General features: G+C 34.5%; 1 protein-coding gene and 1 pseudogene across 3 annotated transcripts; one reads left to right on the top strand and one right to left on the bottom strand.

Moving 5' to 3' along the window:
- Positions 1–1,269: 1,269 nt before the first annotated feature.
- On the bottom strand, positions 1,270–2,836 carry LOC143602312 (uncharacterized; annotated as a pseudogene). Its single transcript, XR_013147813.1, has 5 exons — positions 2,383–2,836; positions 1,975–2,238; positions 1,774–1,866; positions 1,431–1,498; positions 1,270–1,297 (listed from the first exon to the last, which is right to left on the bottom strand). The product of XR_013147813.1 is annotated as an uncharacterized LOC143602312 (transcript).
- Positions 2,837–11,823: 8,987 nt separating this feature from the next.
- LOC143602309 (phosphatidylinositol/phosphatidylcholine transfer protein SFH8-like) lies at positions 11,824–15,070 on the top strand. 2 transcript variants are annotated; one of them, XM_077079470.1, is made up of 12 exons: positions 11,824–12,253; positions 12,353–12,619; positions 13,044–13,121; positions 13,190–13,291; positions 13,383–13,426; positions 13,527–13,626; positions 13,718–13,816; positions 13,901–14,011; positions 14,092–14,224; positions 14,291–14,691; positions 14,775–14,849; positions 14,927–15,070. In XM_077079470.1, the coding sequence occupies exons 1-12, from the start codon at positions 12,143–12,145 to the stop codon at positions 14,945–14,947; spliced, it is 1,542 nt and encodes a 513-aa protein (XP_076935585.1). In that variant the 5' UTR covers positions 11,824–12,142; the 3' UTR covers positions 14,948–15,070. The 2 variants fall into 2 exon arrangements, with proteins under 2 accessions (XP_076935585.1, XP_076935584.1); XM_077079469.1 differs by having other exon boundaries at positions 14,092–14,691.
- The last annotated feature ends 2,137 nt before the right edge of the window (positions 15,071–17,207 follow it).

Here is a 17,207-nt window from a genome sequence, read left to right on the forward strand (position 1 = left end):
TAAAAGAACACATAAAGATTTATTTGCATTATACGCATGTTCAGCAGCTAGCTGAGATCGGTTATTATCAGTTTTGGTTCAAACATACAGCAATACAAGCTAAGCTCGGTTTGAGTCAGCTAACAACTAAGTAATTTGGCTTTTTTTTAGGGTATAGTGTTGAAAATGTAGCATCTGTAACAATTATTTAAATAGATTGGAGTTTAATGGTTTTTGGTTTGTTTTTTTTTTGAACATGTATGTATTTGGGCTGGTAATTGGAGAGTTTGTGGGCTTGATGTTGGGCAACATGGGTTGCTGCTTGCTGATTTGGTTCACAAATCCGGTCTTATTTTATTAACACAAGTAGGGCTGTAAACGAGCCGAGTCAAGTCGAGCCAGAGTGTGCTCGAGCTCGAGCTCGAGCTTGAACTTAATCGAGCTGGCTTGAGCTCGGCTCGTTTTCTTTATCGAGCTGAAAAATTGAGCTCGAGCTCGGCTCGTATAAAGCTCGAGCCGGGCTCCTTTAATTTTTTAAATTTTTTATTTTTTATTTATTATTTTTATATTTTATATTTTACAAATTTTGATAAATAAAATACAAAAAAATATAATTTTAACATACATATTATATAAAATTTATAAACTAGATAATTTATAAATTTTATATGTTTTATTTTCGTAATTTTTTATAAGATTTTAGATATTGAGTGACATAATATATGTAAAATTTTTATTTATTTATTTCTTGGTATGATATTATTTATATATAGATATTAAAATTTAGGGTTTAATCTAAACGAGCCAACGAGCCGAGCTAACGAGTCGAGCCGGGCTGACCCTGGCTCGAGCTCGGCTTGTTTAGAAGTCGAGCCGAGTCGAGTCGAGCTCATTTAGAATCGAGCTTTTTCGAGCCGAGCGTTTTTCAAACTATTTTCGAACGAGTTTCGAGCAAGCCACGAGCTATTTGAATAGCCCTAAACACAAGTACACAACTACACAAGAGAGAGTAATGTTCATGGGTTCAATATACTTGCAAACGCTGGATTTTGTAGCTTATATGGAGGCAGGTGTTGGAATTTAGCCGGAAAAAGAAAAGTAAATTAAACATGTGGAAACATGAAAACAAATTATTCTAAACTTGCATCAAAATTGTACTTAACCTTGAAAATTTGGAAACCCAAATACACTTTAGAGATACATAATTAACTAAATAATCAACCAGTCAAGGATATGTCGTCAAACGTTCAAGAATATTTTTAAGACATCTGTTATATTTGAACGGTTGTTCTAATGGTACGCCTTGTCACCCAATTGCCTATAGTAAAACATAATAACGATGTTAGACTACTTATATGTTCATAATAACTAAAGCTTATATGTGTTGACGTATGCAACTCATTAATGTAGTTAATCTCTTGTTCTTTCCTACAACGAGTGACTTGACTTACGTTTTCATGGTCATAGCAAGGTCGAGATTGAAGATCTTGTCATCATCACCCCACACCATATGTATCTCCTGATAAAAAAAAGTAATTTCGTAAACATTGTGTTTACGAGTACTTTATTTAGGGGGTTTATGGGATTGCTTATTTTACCTAACTTATAACTTATTAACTTTTTGAATAGTTATAAGTTGTTTGGGATTGTTTATGTCGCAAGGGAAAAAGTTGATAAGTTACAATATTGCATCTTATAACTTTTTCCAAAATTCATAAGAAAGTAAAAAATAAGGAATCCCGAACACCCCGTTACAAGTAATTTCAAATATTTAAAATAATTAATTTCAACTACCTGCGAGAAGTTATAATATACGGTTGTATCTTTGTCAGGAACGACCATATCTTCTAATAGTTCATTTCTCTCCTTTTTGTTACAAAACATAGTCTAAAAATGACATAAAACATACAATCGTTACAATTTTATTTTTTATTTTTCATAAAATGACTTCGATATTAAAATGCATCTAATAAATTCATCATAATTTATTTTTACCTCAAGAAGATCTCTATAAATGAAATCAGGAAACCATGGGGCCTTATGAAATCCAATGGAAAACATCGTCTTCAACCCTTCTATTGTTTTGGGTATCAAAAGGTCCGACCTCGTTAAACCTAGTTGCTTATACGAGTCAAGGCTAATGGATTCGGTCATCTCTATAACGGTTCCCGACACCACCATAGACTTGACCAACTCGGGGTACAACTTAGCCATCTGAAACCCAACCATCCCTCCATAGCTTAACCCTACCAGTGTCACCTGTGGAATAATAAAAGATTAAAAACAGTGTAAGGTGTTATGCATTATTAATCAGGATTACAATTGAGATAAATACAAGAAAACATAATCAAATGCAATATTTTAATCATAGTAACAAACTAATGATATATTATTTAATATAACCTTTTTCACTTTTAGTTTCTCCAAACCCTTAGCCACAAACTCGGCCTGAAAACTAGCGGACCACTCTTTTCTATCGGTGATAGATCCACCAAAGAACAAGAAGTCTGGCATGTACACGGAGTATTCACGACTCAAAGCGAAAACTTGTAGAAACCATGTGAAAATACCGTCCATAGCGAAAGAGTGAAGGAGTAATACTGCGGGTTTGGTGGGTGGAACATAGACGATATTGTGGTCTTTTTTGTGACGATTTGTTTCGGAACCCAAATCTTCATCAAGGTTCCGGGCTCTATTTCTATGGTTTGTGGGGTTAAACCGGCTAGCTTCACCAGTCCATGAAGCAGATGTGTTAGCAACACAATTGCATATCCCATTTGATTATTTCTTTTGAATACTTAATAACCAAATGTTGTCACCATATATACACAAGCACACGTATATATAATGTGTATGGATGCATAATAAAGTGTGTTCAGTTTCAAATGAGTAAACAGGATCATAGCTTATTTCACATGTATGTATCTTCAAATTATGAGAGTAGTAAAGGTGCAGTAATTATTTTGCATAAACTAAATAATGCATTAGTTATTTAGAATAAATTACATGGTGCATTAATTATTTAATTAACATAAATTAAACAATGTATTAACTATTTGATATATCAACTAAAAGATGCATTAATATACGAAATAAATGATGCAATATTTATATAGAATATCAGCAAAATGATGCATTAACTATTCTAACATATAAAATATATGATGCATTAATAAGGGCATGTTTGGGATTGCGTTTGAAAAATCATTATTGGCTTATGTGCTTTTTCAAAAGCCAGGATTTGGGTTTTTGAAAAACTGTTTTTTAACCATTTCAAAATGGTAAAATAAAAAAGTTTTTTGTGATTGCCAAATACATTTAAACTTTTTGACTTTTTGAAAACACTCATAAGCTAATAAGCATTTTCCAAACTCATTCCCAAACATGCTCTAAATCAGCTAAAATGATTCATTAGTTTTGTAAAACATAAAATAAGTGATGCGTTAGGCATATATAAAATACATTCCTTGTGGTGGGGGTGTGGGACGGGAGTGTTACTTCATGACACATTATCTAACTTTAACCTTAAAAACCATTACACCAGATATAAGACCATGTGTAGTTATAAAGCTCCACTATCAGGTATTATGCGTTACGTGGCGCCCAGTCAGAGTTATGGTTTTTTACAAAAACAGGTTATAGTCATAACTCTCCACATCCAGGCATTATGCGTCACGTGGCGCCCAGTCACTTTTACACTTTTTGTTTTTATTTTTATTTTTAATAAGAATAATCAAATAACAATAATATTTTATTAAATAAATATTACAAGAAAATAAAAAAAAACTATTCGTTGTTGTTGTCGTCGTCGTCTTCGCCCTCTTCGTCGTCGTCCTCATCGTCGTTTTCATCGTCTTCGCTATCTTCTTCGTTGTCTTCATCATCGTCTTCATTGTTGCCCTCGTTTTGATCATCGTTTTCACCAGGCAGAGGCCGATACATCCAAAGATGTTGGACCAAATCCTCCTTTAGTGCGTTATGTATCTCTCTTGACCTCACGGAATTCGAGTTTTCAAGTCGTTGCTCCATACTTGCCGGAGTCCGTGGTGGATCCGGGTCCGGTATGAATGTTGGACATATTGCTCTTCCCTCGTCCTCGATGATCATGTTATGCATTATGATACACGCATACATAGCACATCTCATTCTTTCTAAAGACCACAGACGACAAGAATTTTTAACATAATGCCATCGTTGTTGAAGAACACCAAAACACCTCTCGATATCCTTTCTCGCAGACTCTTGCACTTTCTTAAAATACTGACTTTTTTCATCCATCGGGTCTCTGAATGTTTTAACGATTATCGCGAACTCTGGATATATTTCATCACCCAAATAGTACCCATGATGGTAGAAGTGATCGTTAGCCCAAAACGAAGCGACGGGAACGGTCCCAGATACGTAACTCTCCATCACAGGAGACTGCTCTAAGACGGTTATGTCATTGTTGGAACCGGGAACACCAAAGAATGCCGATCAAATCCAAAGGTCGTATGAAGCGATCGCTTGAAGGCTGACCGTTGGTCCCTTCTGGTCACCTCGTGTGAATTGACCTCACCACGCAGTTGGACAATTAGCCCATTCCCAATGCATGCAATCTACACTCCCTATCATGTCGGGGAAACCATGCACCCTTGTATGTGCCTCGTAAAGACGTTGTAGATCGTTAACGTTGGGCTCTCTCAGATAATATGGTCCATATGGTTTAAATATTCCTATATTTTACAAAACTTTTATAAAATAAATGATCATAGTAAACAATTGATAAACTATTTAAAACAAAAACGTACCGTAACAAAAAATACTCCAAGGTGTCCCGAGTTGTTTTTTCGGCCATCTTTAAATACTCGTCGTTGATGTCGGTCGTGTTTCCGTAGGCGAGCACGCGTACGGCTGACGTAACCTTCTGAATAGCCGTGAATCCTAGCGTCCCTCGAGCGTCAGGCTTTTGCTGAAAGTAATCAAACTCACGCTCCAAATCATTGGTGATGCGCATAAATAAATTTTTAGACATCCGAAAACGACGCCTAAAGGTCTTCGGGTTCTTGTATCTCGACGAGTCGCAGAAGTAATCCGCCATCAACCGGTTGTTGGCTTCGGCACGATCTCGTTCGATATATGCTCTTTTTGAAACGGGGGGTGGAGAGCTAATCGCACCCGTAACAGAACTCATATACTTTGTCGCGAGCATAATCGCACTCGTAACCGCCTGTTCCTCCTCCACGTCCTCGGCTTGTTGGTCGGGTCCGAAAAACTGTTTATATATAGATGGAGGATCCATATATAGTGAATTTTGTGTAAGGAATTATAGAGTTGAAAGAGAATTTTTATAAATTTGATAAGGTTTGATTGGGGATGAAATGGTTTAATATATAGGAAATATTTTTTTTTATTCTCTAACGGTAAACAAGCAACGGTCCATTTTTTATTAGTGTGTCATTCTCCACGTTTTGTATACAACGCACAAAAAAAATCAACATAACGCAGGGGGGGCGGTGTACCCCCCGCGTTTTCCTCCATAACGTGGGTGGCAAAGCTGCCACTACGGGTGGTCTAATGTGAGCGTCAAATAAAGATTTGCCCCATTGGGCGCTAACCAGATAACGATGCTAATAGAGAGATATAACGACCCTAATAGAGAGAGGTGTGGGGCCAACTCGTTTCTAAACCAATTAAATCTTCTTCTTATTTTTCATAATTTTTATATATATAATTTAACTAGTAGTTGGGGCGTTAGCTAGTCAAAACACATTTACTACACAAGTTTGACGAGTTAGTTAGTTAGTTAATGTCCCATTATATACGTGATAGTAACGTGATATTTTAGCTAACCAAATCACAACCTATAGTCTAAAGATAAATTTACGTATAAAAGGGTAGATTAGGATTGGGAGCCGTTACAAAAAAATGGCAATAAAATAAACCAGATTATTGATATCATTAACCGGTACAGGGTGATATAAAAGAATGATATTTAAGTTTTTGTAAGTATTCTATTAAAGCTATTTTTTAAAAATATTTATTTTCAGTTCCTTAACTTTTCAACTTATTTTAAGACGTTATGATGTTAAAATCTTTACATTAAGGTGTTGTTTGTCTTTTTTTAAAAAAGGTATTCATAGCCTTTTTTATCTGCGTCATGCAGATTTTGTCATCTGCAGACTGTTTGTTTTCTCTACCAACACACAATGTCAACCACCACCACCATCCACCGTTCGCCACCACCACCACCCACCCACCGTTCGCCACGGATAACTCTTAAACGAGTCATAACACCTCAAAAATCTAAACATTACCTCTCTCTCTCTCTAAAACCCTAAACACAAGAATCATGACTAAGGGGCTGCTTGACATGTGTTGAGTTATTAAGTGTTTAACCAGTAAGATGTCTGAATGATTAAGGAACTCTGAGCTAGTAAGTGCTGAACCCGTAAGTGTTGTTTGGTCGAACATCTGAATGACCCATCTTAACAAATACAAAAAGGACTAAAATCTCATCTTAACAAAATCTAAATCATTCCAAATATCAAAACAAAAATTCAGGAATGCTAACGTTAAAGATTTAAGACTACTCTAGTGAGCTACCTTCAACCCGTACTCGACTGGAATACAAACCTTACGCGTGAACCGAGTTGTAAGCTAGTTTTTACCGATTCAAATAAGGGGGTGTTTGCCCTAGCTTATTTAGCAAAGCTTATAGCATTTTTAGCTTTTTTTTATAAAATAAGTTTAACTTGGTGTTTGTTTTAGCTTTTTTAGCTTATGTTTATAAGCTTATATAAGCTAATTTGAAGAAGCTAATTTGAAGATGGTTTTTTAACTTATTTGAATAAGCTTATTTGTTTAAGGGGGTAAATTACTCATTAGCCTTTAATTGGTGATGGATTAATAATATTGAAGTAACTTATTACTAAAACAAATTAAGGAACGATGGATTTAAAAACTTATTAAGACATATAATCAACTTGTAGAATATAAGTTAATCTAAACATTTAAAAAGAGCTTATTAAATAATAGAAAATAAGATATAAGCTACTTTAAAACATAAGCATAATCTAAAAAATAAAAGCTAGGCCAAACTAGAGATGATCAAAAAAACCGGTTCCTGAAATCGAACCGGAACCGGACCCTATCTGATTCAACCCGATGATCCGTGACCTGTTCTTGCATTTCTGAGTGTGGGCGGGTAGGAACCTGAACCGAACCGGAACCGGTTCCTAACCGTTTTTTTTGGCCGTTTTTTGACCGTTGGGGTCAAAAATAGCCGTTTTTTGACCGGTTACGGTACAGGAACCGGTTTAGGAACCGGTAAGAACCGGTTCCATAGGTTAGGGGTCCGAGGGTGGGAGAACCGGTTCGGTTCCCTAACCGGTTCGAGCCTGGAACCGGTTTCAAAGGGGGTTTTGAATATAGGAACCGGTTAGGAACCGGTTCCGGTTCCTAGTCCCAAACCGTTTTGAACATCTCTAGGCCAAACACCATTAAGTTACAACTTACAAGCTTACACGACACAAGTTGGTTACAAAAGTTAATATGGGCCCAAAATATTAATAGCACAGTAACTAGTTAGTGAAAAGCCATATTGGGCTAAAAAAAGGACCTTTTTATTTTTTTACTCACAGCCCACAGGATTCGATTCTTATTGTGTTGTTTTGTTTTGAGGTTTTAATGTGGTTAAAGCCTTAAAAGATGTTTTGTTTGATTTATGCTTATGTAGCTTGAAAATATATGTTTTGAGGTTTATATGTTGGGTTTAAACGTGCGCCCCTACTCTACTTGTCATACCTTATTTCTAAACTTTCATTTCCTTTAAGAATTTTAATAAGTTATTAACTCGTGTACGACAAGGGTAAAAATAAAAAAAATCATATAACAAACACGTGTAATTTAAAACCACAACATATGCTATACACAATATTTCTGAAATATATTTCTTTTTAAACTATACATAAGTTGACTATTTTTAAATCAAAAAGCCTTTTGAAACGACCTCGTCCGTATTAAATTTTGTTATTATTTTATAAAACTAAACTCCCTAAAAATAGAAAAGTAATTTGTAATAAAACTACTGTAAGTGAGGAATATACACGTGTCACATTGAAATTAAATTAAAAATAAATTAAATTATATGGTGTCCATTGAAAAATATACATGGTGTCCATTGAAAAAATTAAATTAAAAACTATAAAGTTATTATATTTTATCTTCTCTTAACTTTCATTTCATTTGAATAATTTTATTTTATATGTTACTCTCATGTAACTTTTTTTTGCATTTTATGGTTTCTCTTTAAAATATTAACTTAAAAATTGTAAAGTTTTTTTTCTCATTTTTTTGTGTTTATTGTCCTTGATCATAATAATAATAATAATAATAATAATAATAATAATAATATTTATTGTTATCATTATCGATGTATTATTGTATTTATAAAACAATATATATTTATATATATACTGATAATATTAAAATTCAAAAAAAGATGTTATAACAATATTAATAATAAAAAAATAAATTAATAGTAATACTTGATAGTTTTTAATTTGATATATGTATTGGAGACTATTGAGTGAACAAAATGTTGTGGGGACTAATATGTATATAAATAATGCTAAGAGCTAATAGCATTTGATCTAGTAAGTTCAGAGAGTATATTTCAATAAAAAGGGTATAGAGGATGATATGTTTAACAGCACTATTATATGTTTTGAGGCTTTTATTTATGTAGCTATTTAACTCATGTTTTTATGTTTTAGGTTGGTTGAATCTGAGCCGAGACTTTACATTAATTTCACAATGTAGGATTATGTAACTTACAAATTTGGGTCAGGGAATCAAAATTGAATGATGTCAAGAATATGAGTCATTATCGACATCTCTTTGATGACGATAATGAAAGTCGATATCTCATTAAGAGAAAATTTCTATAAGAGCATCTACGGTGAATGTTTTTCAAAAGATATCCGCATCACTCCTATGCAGTCTTTGCTTTTCTCACACAAAAAACGGCTTCAAAATTTGAAAACACCTCCCCTCTTCTTAACAAAGGGCGTCATATGGGGACATACGCCTCTTTTTCACATATCAAAAGTATCCCCAACCTCTCTTCTCCAAATTCTTCACTGATATTTTAAAGTTGCGTTGCAACTTTTATATGGTTGTAGGCTTGATGTACTTCACTAGATAGAGGAATAAGAAACCAAAGGAGAAGAAAAAACAACATAAAGTTATTTTTTAGAACAAGAAAACAATATTTTATTTATGTATTGACTATTTTTTTAAATAAAAACAAAAAGAGCGTTGATGTAGAAATTATATAAACATTTTCTATTAAAAAAACCAAGTTATATGCCATGGTTTTTCCGCGGTTTGCCTTACAACAATCTGGTGTACTTGAAAGGTGAGAAACTCTACTTTTTGAAGGAAGCCGGTGCAACTAAATAGTATGATTGCCGAGATTAAAACGTTGAGCTTTTTATGAGTTCGAAATAGTTCTAAGTGGTCGGGTCTAACATGGGACAGGTGGTGTAGTTTTAATTTAAATGTGTTGTAATGGTGTTAGGGATTTTTATCCTAGTGTTTTTGTTGCTAGCATCTTGCTTGTAATGGTTTTTATTTGGAAGATTGGTTTTTATTGGTCATAACTATTGTCTTTTGGTAACTGCCGGCCCCAACTAACAAATTGGTTGCTGACGGTTCCAACTTATAACGTATATGTTCCTAACGGTCCGCGACTAACAGAATTCTAACGTTGTTAGTTTCAGGTCGCCGGAAAAACGTTTTTGGCCGAAAAACACACGTTTTTTCCCGAAAACTCAACAATTTTGTCCCAAACATCATGGTCGTACCTTTAGGAACCTTTTTCTAGTAAAATTCCCAATTATTGAGGTCGCCGGAACCCTGGAACCAATGTTGTAAAACTCGCTAGGCGGCCGACCCCCTTTTAGGGAGTACTCGGGTAGTACTCGGCTTGTGCTCGGACATGATAAATATAACCTAAAATAATTATTGGATATTATATATATCTTAAGATAAGCATAATTCATATCAAAATAAGCATAATTCATATGAAAAAAAATATATAATTCAAAAAATTCATGTTTTGCTATTATTTTTATTTTTTTACTAAAAAAATAAAAAAAATTAGAAAAAAATTTTAAAAAAATAATTTTTTTTTTGGCCGAGTTGTCCTGGAGGCCGAGTAATCCCGAGTACTCCGACTTTTGACCGAGTTGGACCTTGGCGAGTAATGGTGTCCGAGTTGGGAAAAGGCGACAAGGTTGATGTCCGAGGACCTTGGAATCGCCGATTCCAAGGCCTTGGAATCCGACTTTTACAATACTGCCTGGAACCATCGTCGGAATCAGTTAATGGTGCTTAAGTGATGGTGGTTAGTTGGCGGTGAGTCAATTGGTAGTGGTTTCGAAAAATAAATTGACTTTCCCGGCCAAAAACGTTTTTCCGGCTACCTTAAACTAACGTCGTTAGGATTCTGTTAGTCGCGGACCGTTAGGAACAAACACATTAAAAGATGGGACCATCAGTGACCAATTCGTTAATTAGAACCGAGAATAACCAAAAGACAATAGTTAAGACCAATAAAGCTCAGTTTTCCTTTTTATTTTATGATATCTTCTTGGTCGTTAACCAAACAAAAATAAGTAACACCTTTTATCTCTTAAAAGTCAAAAACTAAAACATTTGACTTATGTATTATGTCACCATCCGACCAAATCATTACTCAATAATGCCACAGTTGCATATATCCACAAACAAACAAACAAACACTAACTAGAATATGTAACCCGTTGACTCCAATCATAATACATATCATCCAAAACCAAAACACTCGTTTGTTTCTCCTTTTAGATCTTAACCAACCAATTCTGTATGCCGTTCGATCTAGCTTTCTCACCAAATTAATCAAAGGTATGTTTTCTTTATTTCTTGACACTAAACTGATTAATTAATTACTAGTGATTTTACATTAACTGAGCTTATTTATTCAATGGTAATACAGTTTTTGTGATTTGAGTAGATGTCTGGACCGCTTGATCGATTTGCAAGGCCTTTTAAGTATTTATGATTCTTATATAATATGTTGTTTAGATTATTAGATGCTATTTTATATTTTGATAATATGGAGAAAATAAGGGTTTTACAATAAATAGGTTATGATTTATTTTTGTTGTTAGTGTTACAAACTGAATTAGTGTGTAGCTATGGTTAGACCAAGGCTTCCAAATTTTTTGGAGATGCTGTTTTTATGCATTGTATTATATATCTTGTTGAGTTTTGATCTAAAAAAAATGTAATAATATTATATGTTGAAAGCAGTGAACATCTAGGGTTTTTGTATCTGGTTTTGATTAATGTTTTCCGGCACACGATGACATTGATCTTGGGGTGTAAACTAGCCAAGCTGCTTGTGAGCTACTTAAGATTGACTCGCTAACATCTAAATCGAGCTTAAACAAGTTTGAAGCCCGTGTTTGAGCCTTAAAATAAACTTGTATAATAAATAAGCACGATCCTGAGCTTCACTTATCGAACTTGAGCTTGTTCACGAGCCTAAACAAGCGTATTATAAAATATATATAAAAATAATTAATAAATAATAAACAAGCAGAGCTCGAGATTGAAAAACTACTCATGAACCGAGCTCGAGCTCAGTTTACACTTTACACACCTATCTATATTGATCCAATAGGTTGTCATGTCAGGTTTATATTTCAACAAACACGAATCTTGCTAATTCCATAAGAGAAGTTTGTTGCACTTGATATTTTAGATGTTTCGTGATTTTAGCGAATAATAAACGAAATGTATTTGATGTTTCATAGGCTTTGAAGGGTCATCAGGCAACGATGAGAGACTGGTGAGAAGAGCAAGATCAGAGCAAAGAGACCGAAAGTCTGATTTCGAAAACTCAGAGGACGAAAGGAGGACAAGAATCGGTTCACTTAAAAAGAAAGCATTAAACGCATCGAGCCGGTTCAAACATTCTCTCAAGAAAAAGAGCAGTAGAAGAAAAGGTGACGGGCGGGTCAGTTCAGTGTCCATTGAGGATATTAGAGATGCAGAGGAGCTTCGTACGGTTGATGCGTTCAGACAAGCACTCGTGTTGGAAGAATGGCTGCCAGAAAAACTTGATGATTATCATATGATGTTACGGTTTCTGAAAGCAAGGAAATTTGATATTGAAAAGGCGAAACAAATGTGGGCTGATATGGTTCACTGGAGAAACGAATTCGGTGCTGATAAAATAATTGAGGTGATTTAACATTTAAAGTTTTAATTTTTAAACATATTCATTGTAGTAATATGTTTGTGATCTAGCATTAATATTAATATTAATATTAATTTGCTTCAGGATTTTGACTTTCATGAGTTGAATGAAGTTTTGAAGTATTATCCTCATGGGAATCATGGAGTCGATAAAGAAGGAAGACCTGTTTACATCGAAAGATTAGGGAAAGTTGACCCTTGCAAGCTTATGCAAGCGACAACCATGGACCGTTATGTGAAATATCATGTTCGAGAGTTTGAAAAAAGCTTTGCTTTTAAGTTTCCCGCTTGTTCGATTGCTGCAAAAAGACACATAGACTCGAGCACAACCATTTTGGATGTTCAGGGTGTGGTATGTCCCGGTCCCGGTCCCGCCTTATGATGTATATTATAAAAATGAGTTAGTTACACGGGATGGTCTCTGTGGTTTGTCCATATTGCGTGTTTAGTGTCCACATTTCTAAAGTCTGCAAGTCCCATGTTTTTCACTCAAGCGTAACACACATAGTCCTTAGTTTCTTTCAGAAATGACCATAATACCCTTTTACTGAAAACAAGAAGATAACCACCATAAAGGGTATTTTGGTCATTTTTAAAAAAAGTTAAAAGAAAAGTTAACCTCTGTCCACTACAAAGACCATCTGTGTTACGGTTGAGTGAACAGTAGAGACTTCGACATGCATTATGGGCAAACCGCAAAGACCATTCGTGTAATTAATGTTATAAAAAATACATGTATAACTCTCGGTATATAATATCTATTTCGAATAATTCAGGGACTGAAGAACTTCAGTAAGAGTGCTCGTGAACTCGTTATGCGGCTACAAAAAATTGATGGTGACAATTATCCTGAAGTAAGACCAGTTACTTTACAAATGAAGCCTGTTATCATTGCCATTTGTAACTAACTTTATTTGTTCAGACACTTCATCAAATGTACATAATCAACGCGGGGACTGGTTTTAGGCTGCTTTGGAATACTGTAAAGTCGTTTCTTGATCCCAAAACGGCTGCAAAGATTCATGTACTGTTTTTTTTTTCATGCCGTCTTCATAAAAATAAAAAATTCCGCTTGTTGTGTGATATCATTTTGTTTTGTGTTGGTCTTTCCTCAGGTTCTAAGTAACAAGAATAAGTTGCTTGAGATAATTGATGCCAGGTAATTCGTCTTTATTTAATATCGTGTATGTATGTGTTTTTTCTTAATCTACAAGTAATATATTGTTTAACTATGAAATAAAAAATGGCATTTTGTGCAGTGAATTACCGGAATTCTTAGGTGGCACATGTACCTGTGCAGATAAAGGCGGTTGTCTTCTATCTGATAAAGGCCCATGGAACAATCCTGAAATCTTGCAGGTTATATACTAATAAGATCATTTTATTACTGTACTAGTTATCTCTCTTTTTCGTTTGACTGAGTCAACCGTTGTGTGGCCTGGTATTGCAGTTGGCTCTTAATAGTGAAGCAAGGCGAGCCCGACAGGTGGTTAAAGTGTTAAACAGCGAGGGAGAGATCGTTGCATATGTTAAGCCACAGCTTCCTATGGTACAAATGCGCAGCTTATATAATTTACTTTTATTAATGTTTTACATTAACTGCTAGAAAGTTTAAAATCATTGTCTTGAGCAGCTAAGAAGTAGTGATACATCGGCTGAGTCTGGTTCGGAAGCTGATGACATGGCGTCCCCTAAAGCAATGCGGAGTTATTCACATCTTAAGTTGACTCCTGTTCGTGAAGAAGTGAGTATTATTTTTCAGTTTGTAAAAAACATATTATTTTTATATAAAGTGTTTTAAAGTTATTTATGTGTTGTATATAGGCTAAGACAATTGGACCTATAAGTTATCCTGGTCAATCTTCTGGACATGATGAATACGTTCCCATGGTTGATAAAGCCGTTGATTCCGGATGGAACAATCAAACTTCAACTCACACGCCTCGTGATCCCATAGGTCAGATATATGTGTATTTTTTCAAAATAATAATATATACTTATATTTCAGATGTATGTGTTACAGGGAAACTTGTTGAACATCAAATGGGACCAGAAAAGCTTTATTCTCGGATATGGTTAATGTTATTGGCCATGTTCATGACCATTTTCACCGTGTTTAGTTCAGCCATGAGGCGTGTAACTAAAAGGGCTGCTGACTCGCCATCCGTAGTTGTTGAAAGCACTGAGGATTTTTGTTTTGATGCATCAACAACTGAGGAGGAATGCCGACCTCCGTCACCAACTCGTTTGTTTAAAGAAACAGAAATTATGAATTCGGTTTTGAAAAGATTAGGTGAACTTGAAGAGAAGGTTGATACACTCAACGCAAAGCCATCGGAAATGCCTTACGAGAAAGAGGAATTGTTAAACGCTGCCGTTTGTCGTGTTGATGGTTTAGAAGCAGAACTTATTGCTACCAAAAAGGTAAATTTTTTATTTTTAATAATTTATTTATTTTATTTTATTTCACTCTTTTGAATTAATAAACACTGTTACATCTTTTGCAGGCTCTGCATGAAGCTTTGTTGAGGCAAGAGGAACTGCTAGCTTATATCGACGGTCAAGAGGAGAAAAAGTTCAGGGTGAGTTGAAACTTAGGTTAATAAGATACATTGTTTTAAATAATCTTTATTGATGCGGTTTATTAATGCGTTTGCAGAAGAAGAAATTTTGCTGGTGAAGAGTGATGAATGTAAGGATGTGTATAAACTATAAAGTGTATGCAAGTGTTTCCTTTCTCGGGTTTGTTTTTAGAATAATTTGCACAAACGTGTTAACATTAAACTCGTGTTTTAAGCTCTAACGGTGCCTACTTATGACAGAGACGCTCTTTGTTAATAAAATTTGTGATGGGTTTAAGCTCGACTGTGAATTCTCTATGGTTGTGTGAAAAGTTGTATTATACCACCTTTATACATCTAAGATAACTTTCTAAACATCAATTTACAACCGCAATATGACTATCCGTTTGAGGATGGTATGTAGTTGACGTTGCCAAAGTCACACCTTGTATTCTCATGAAACATCATATCTCTAGCTAAATCGTTGTTGCCAGGGGCGGACCCACATAGGTCCGATCGGGGTCCCGGGACACCGATGTTTTTTAAAAATTACTTAGAGACGGTATATTAAATTTTGTCAGGACCCCATAAAAATTAATACTTGGAACCCATACTATTAACATTGAACTGGTACAGTGGAAAGTCCCTTGTTTTACTTGTGAGAGGTTGTAGGTTCAAGCCCCATCATACTCCTCTTTTGTTGTTTTTTTAATATCCTAGTCTTAGTTATTCAGTTAGGGTATTTGTGCTTTTTGTTAGTTTCTCTCATATAGTCATTATCACCATGCAACATATATAATGTTAACATGGATTTTGCATATTCTTTTATTATTTACCTTGTGTATGTATATTATAATTAATCATTTATTTGTGTTAGAGTTATTTTTTCATGTTTTGGTCAATTATGTAAGACCATATATATAGATTACGTTCATGTTTTTCGGGTATGAATTAAAAGTGTATGTTTCATCTAGTTTGTAATTTAGATTCTTTCTACTTACTCGTTTCCAGTGACACCATAGTTCCGTGTTTTATTATGTTCATCGCCTCGACCCGACCCGAATAACGACCGACCCGAAAAATTTTGTAAACCGAAAAAATTGGGACCCCATTGACAAAAAATCCTGGGTCCGCCACTGGTTGTTGCCCACCCGTGCGACCTATGAGTGTTGGCAACAAAAACTTGGGCTACTTGTGAAGCCGTATTGGTGCGAGTGAAGGCCATAAAATGACAACACTTGGTCAATATGTCTACCGCCATAAATATAACAACCTTACCATTAGGTAAGTGATAAATAAAATCCACCGAAATGTCTAGAGAGACAAATGTAGGAATCGAAAAGTCATTCAATGACCGAGTTAAGACTATTGTTTCGGTCTTAACGTGTTCACACGCATCACATATACATCACAAGAATCCGAAATGGCCTTGATGAGTCTTGAAAGATGTTTTACAATGAGTCCGTCAAGATGCGTAAAGTGCCTTGAATTGCAATGTGTGGATCTTGTAAAACCTCATCCATCATTTCTGTCTACATCACATTATATTACAAACATTTGTGTCTTGGTATGATTTTCATTGGAAAAGTTGAGAAATTTATACTTATATTGATGTAAGCTAACTTAGAATGATATTTCGCTTGATGACTTAGAAACCATTAAACTCATTGCTTTTAATTTTTATTCTTATTAATTTGTGATGATCTAAAATCCCAAACTTTTGAATTATGAGATATATGATGTTTAATGATCTGTGAACATCACAAATAATGTTTATAGCTAGTTAGAAAATTCAACTTAAATACAAAACCAACATCAATAATTGGGTGACTGAATTGATTATGGAGTTTTGAGTATATTTGACATAAAATAGTTCTTTGATCATACACAAATAAATAAGAATAAATAATAGTCACCAAGTTTTTAAATTTTTAATATTTAATCTATTGTATCCACAGTATACTTTTCTTTGTTTTCAATTGTATTAATTTGTGTCTTCTTTTCATTGAATCATTGATATATAGAAAAATCCCATGTCGTAATTTTTTTAACGAGAAAGCGTGACTATTCGGGTAACCCAATAGTAAAAGGCAACCTCATATCCCCATTACTCATACGCCCACGGATCGTAATCATAGACAACATTAGGTTGCCCAAGCCCAATCTTCTCTTCTATTCCGGGGGAAGTTGAGCTAAAACTCATTCGTAATTTAGTTATTTCAAGTTCAACATTATAGATGTTTATTTACAGTTTTGTTTATTTTTATATGTAAATACCAAGTATAAACAAACGGTAGGATAACAAACTTAGTTTAAGTACTAGATGTGCACAAAAAAAAACCTGAAATTGGGCTTTTCTATACCCGGGTTTTTACTACT

Source organism: Bidens hawaiensis, unplaced genomic scaffold, assembly GCF_021521415.1.
Source record: "Bidens hawaiensis isolate Kalapana, Puna unplaced genomic scaffold, B.hawaiensis_p1.1 tig00058379_1, whole genome shotgun sequence".
NCBI classification, from domain to species: Eukaryota; Viridiplantae; Streptophyta; class Magnoliopsida; order Asterales; family Asteraceae; genus Bidens; species Bidens hawaiensis.

What these genes read in the sequence shown, in the direction of transcription:
- LOC143602309 (XM_077079469.1), top strand. Translation starts at nt 12,143, where the DNA reads ATGATGTTACGGTTTCTGAAAGCAAGGAAATTTGATATTGAAAAGGCG. An exon ending in TTTTGGATGTTCAGGGTGTG is followed by an intron (nt 12,620 to 13,043) that starts GTATGTCCCGGT and finishes CGAATAATTCAG; the next exon opens with GGACTGAAGAACTTCAGTAA. An exon ending in TTAAGCCACAGCTTCCTATG is followed by an intron (nt 13,817 to 13,900) that starts GTACAAATGCGC and finishes TGTCTTGAGCAG; the next exon opens with CTAAGAAGTAGTGATACATC.